Below are 3,704 nucleotides of genomic sequence, written 5' to 3' on the forward strand. Positions count from 1 at the left end.
CAAGGATCACTGAAGCAACCAGCAGCAGTGGAAAGTTGAGGTGTTCTCTGACTAAGTGGACGGCGAACAGCGTTCCTGGCGGAGTCTCCAGAACGTCTCAGGACGTTCCCAGGTTTTCAGTTTCCTCGTGTGAATCTGAAAGGCACACAGCAGAAAACTGAGCCAGAAGAACTTTGACACAATCAAGAATCGGTGAACATTTTTCAGATTAATATGATTCCTAAGGATCCTCACAAGACCACCAACTATGAGTTCCCCTACCCACTTTGGGACCCTGACCCCACCTTTGAGAACCACTGATCTAACATACAGAAAGACTTTAAGGGTTAAAGAAACAAACATTTGTTCCTGGTGTTGCTGCAAGGCACCAATTTAAAATGGAGAAGCACGGTGGTGGTCGCATCATGACTTCTGCCTGGATAAATGAGACTTATCACAGCCCAGTCTTTAAAATCTGAAGGAAACGGGAATGATGCCAGCAGCTTTACAGAAACGTGAATGCCACAAACTTCTTCCAACAAATAAACCTGAAACATGTAGATGAGTTCTGGTGATTCGTTTTGGAAACAAGTCGCTTCACTTTCAGAAGAAAGGCACCAATCAGCTGAGGTCCTTTGAATACATGAGTAAAGAAAGCAGCGTGGACAGGTTGTGAAAGAAATGTGGCCAGGATAAATTTATCTCAGCAGAGAATAGTTCTGTTGTTGGACATATTTTACCAGCCTGCTCTGTGGTCGTATTTCTGTGAAAATGCTGCGTTCCATTGTTCTGATTGGGAAAGTTTAGTCTAACTGAGCTGAGCGCTTCTGTCTGTCAGCTGATGGGTAAACTGATCCCAGATGGACTGAAAGTGGACACACACCTTTAAGTTTCAGGCTGTAGTCACTGCAGGATATCTGGATGTTCGACAGAATGACAGAGATGTTTGTTGGAACCAAAATATGAAAACTAAACTTATAGCAGCAGCTTATCTGACCCCTGCTGAGTTAGGCTGCTTTTCAAAGCTGGAATAATAACCTTTAATTACTAAGTCTGGCAACGCTGAGCATGAAAGCTGCTTTTTACTACCGAGTCTAAGATTTCAGTCCTGCATCTCAGGGAGTGACAGACACAGGTGTGTGGTTACCATGGTGACCATAATGAGTCACTGGCAGCAGCTCGAACGTTTCCTGATCTCTGCAGCTCTGTTGGAGTTTCGGGTCGCAGCTGAATCAGAACCGATCAACTTTTCTGCAGAAAGGTTTTAGTCAAAGGTTCATATTCTGTGTGCATGGAGCTGAAAACAGACCCAGTTGGGTCGGGCCTTCAGGCAGAACTTCTATTAAAAACAGACCCGGTTCTGTGGTGGAAATCTGAGCAGGAAGCTTCCAGAAAACAACTGTCAGATTACAGCTCCATCTCAGACCGAAAGTTCAACAAATCCAAGGACATCCTGAAGGTCTGCAGCCGCCTGAGGACGGAGGTCCAAAACCAAACACCTGGACCGTCCCGCTGCTCCACCGGTCGGTGGCATGTTAGCAGGGTTTAGGTTCCAGGATAAAAATCCAAATGTTTCTAAAATCTGTCTGATGAAATGATTGTTTGATCAGACAGGCTTTGATTTTTGTATCTGTCCAGTGAAAATATAAATTCAAAGTCAAACTTTTACAAACTTTAGGGCTCGATGTTACCAGACGGTTTACGGCTGCAGCATCAATAACTCAAATCAGACTTGTTTAAAAAAGAAGCTAAATTAGATTTTTTAAGCATTTATTTTTAGTCCAAACACCTATAATTTCATCAATGAAATGCTGGTTTTTAATTGACTTATTTGAAATAGTTTTTCACTGAAGAACATCAGCGGCCGGATAATCGTTGGCAAAGGACCTCTTCTGGCCCACGAGCCGTATTTGTTTTTGTTTGAACCACGGATTGTTAATGAGAAACTCAGGACCTAAAACTGATGAATAAAAGCTTAAAGTCGAGGCTGGATGAGGGGATCCAAAGCCAGGTTCTGTCTGAAAAGGCCTGCTGGGAAATCTGCAGAACGTTTAGGAACATACAGAATCACTTAAAAAGTGCTGAGTCATTGCTCAGTCCAAACCCGTCAACTAACACTGAAAACCACAAACATTCGCTCTTTAAATCTGCCGTTTGTCTCAGACTTCCAACATGATGCAACAAAACGAGGAATGTTCCCAAAAACCTGCTGAACCGACCTGTTCTGACCCGGAGAACCGGGGAGAAAATCCTAATCCGAGACATAAACACATGGTTTTATAAAAACAACTTTATTTACAAGAGCAGACCACCGCCCGTCCCACAAACCCCAGAGTCCAGGGATTTCTGTGGAATGCCGTCTGTGGCTGAGGTCGGGAATTTTACTGCAAACCTTCCGGATTTTTCCAGTCCGAGTTTCCTGCCGGTTAATGAGAGGCTTGTTTGCTCAGACGAACAGGTGGAGGTGATGTTTGATTCTAATTAATACAAAATAATCCCAACAAACAAAAACAAACATGTCCGCCTTAATTCAGCGAGCTGTCAGATAGAAGCTGAACAGACGAGCAGGAGACGATGACAGATGACTCGGTTTGAACAGAAGCTGCTGCTGCAGCTGTTTGCACAGCTGGATGTGTGAAGAAACCCCGGCTGTTTCCATGTAGCTGAGTTCGAGCGAGCGGCGAGGTGTGAAAACCTGACAGTAAATTCTGAGAAATGACAGCTGCGAGGCGAAGTGCTCACACGTCTTCTTCGAGGTTTTGGAGAAGCTGAAACCCTGACGAGGACGTGCGACTCCTCACAGGGTTAGAAAGCGTAGCGAGTACGAATGTCCTCCAGCTTCTTGGAGACCTCCGGTGGCGTCCGGTCCAGTTCCTCCGCCACACTTTTCTGTTTGTGTGGATCCATGCTGTTAAACTGCTCGCAGAGATCTCCATCGATCACGTTCTGCAGGAAAACAAACACAGAACCGTCAGATCTTCCTCTTCCTGCAGGGATCCAGACTCTCCTGGAACCTAACCAGGAACAGGAACTGCTGATCAGAACCACGGTAACAGAGTCCAGGATCAGGGGTCCTGGATCAGGACTCCAGGATCAGGGGTCCTGAATAAGGACTCCAGGATCAGGGGTCCAGGATCAGGACTCCAGGATCAGGGGTCCAGGATCAGGACTGTATCAGGGGAACCTTCATTAGAAGCACCAACCTTCACTGGGAAGTAGTAGGACCTGAAGCTGAGATGGTCTCTGCCACACAGCGGAGGGAACTCGGAGCGCATGTGCATCTCCAGGTGCTGGAAGAAGTCGTGATCCTGGAGGAAAACATGGAGTCAGCGAGCGAGGCGAGGCGAGGCAGAGCCGAGCGTTTAGCCACAGGTCAGGACTTTTACCTCGTGTGAAGTGAAGGGGACCAGGATACCGATGCCCCCGGACAGAGTAGTGTAGACCAGAGACTCGGAGCCTCCGGGGATCAGAGTGGTCTTCTGCAGAGACAACACCGTCTCTCCGACATGATAGTTCACCACCACCTCCGCCTGGAAACACAGAGACACCAGCTGTGGGTTCTGCTGTAGCTTCAACCCGCAGCCGCTCTGAGGGTGTGTGTGTGTGAGTGTGTGTGTCTGTCTGAGTGTGTGTGTGAGTGTGTGACCTTCTGGGGGAAGGTCTGGTTGGAGGTCTGGGTGGGGGTCTGGGTGGAGGTCTGGGTGGGGGTCTGGGGGAAGGTCTGG

The 3,704-nt window shown here is 47.4% G+C and overlaps 1 protein-coding gene across 2 annotated transcripts in view; it reads right to left on the reverse strand.

Moving 5' to 3' along the window:
* Positions 1-2,249: 2,249 nt before the first annotated feature.
* Positions 2,250-3,704, reverse strand: part of sf3b3 (splicing factor 3b, subunit 3) — a 15,350-nt gene continuing 13,895 nt past the window's right edge. For both annotated transcript variants that reach the window (XM_017441943.2, XM_037978408.1), the window contains exons 25-27: positions 3,366-3,509; positions 3,183-3,287; positions 2,250-2,925 (exon numbers count right to left, since the gene is read on the reverse strand). In XM_017441943.2, the coding sequence (XP_017297432.1) occupies positions 2,785-2,925; positions 3,183-3,287; positions 3,366-3,509 (390 nt within the window). In that variant the 3' untranslated portion in view covers positions 2,250-2,784. The remainder of the gene's footprint in view (positions 2,926-3,182; positions 3,288-3,365; positions 3,510-3,704) is intronic.

The sequence above is a fragment of the Kryptolebias marmoratus genome, linkage group LG11 (assembly GCF_001649575.2).
Source record: "Kryptolebias marmoratus isolate JLee-2015 linkage group LG11, ASM164957v2, whole genome shotgun sequence".
Classification (NCBI taxonomy): domain Eukaryota; kingdom Metazoa; phylum Chordata; class Actinopteri; order Cyprinodontiformes; family Rivulidae; genus Kryptolebias; species Kryptolebias marmoratus.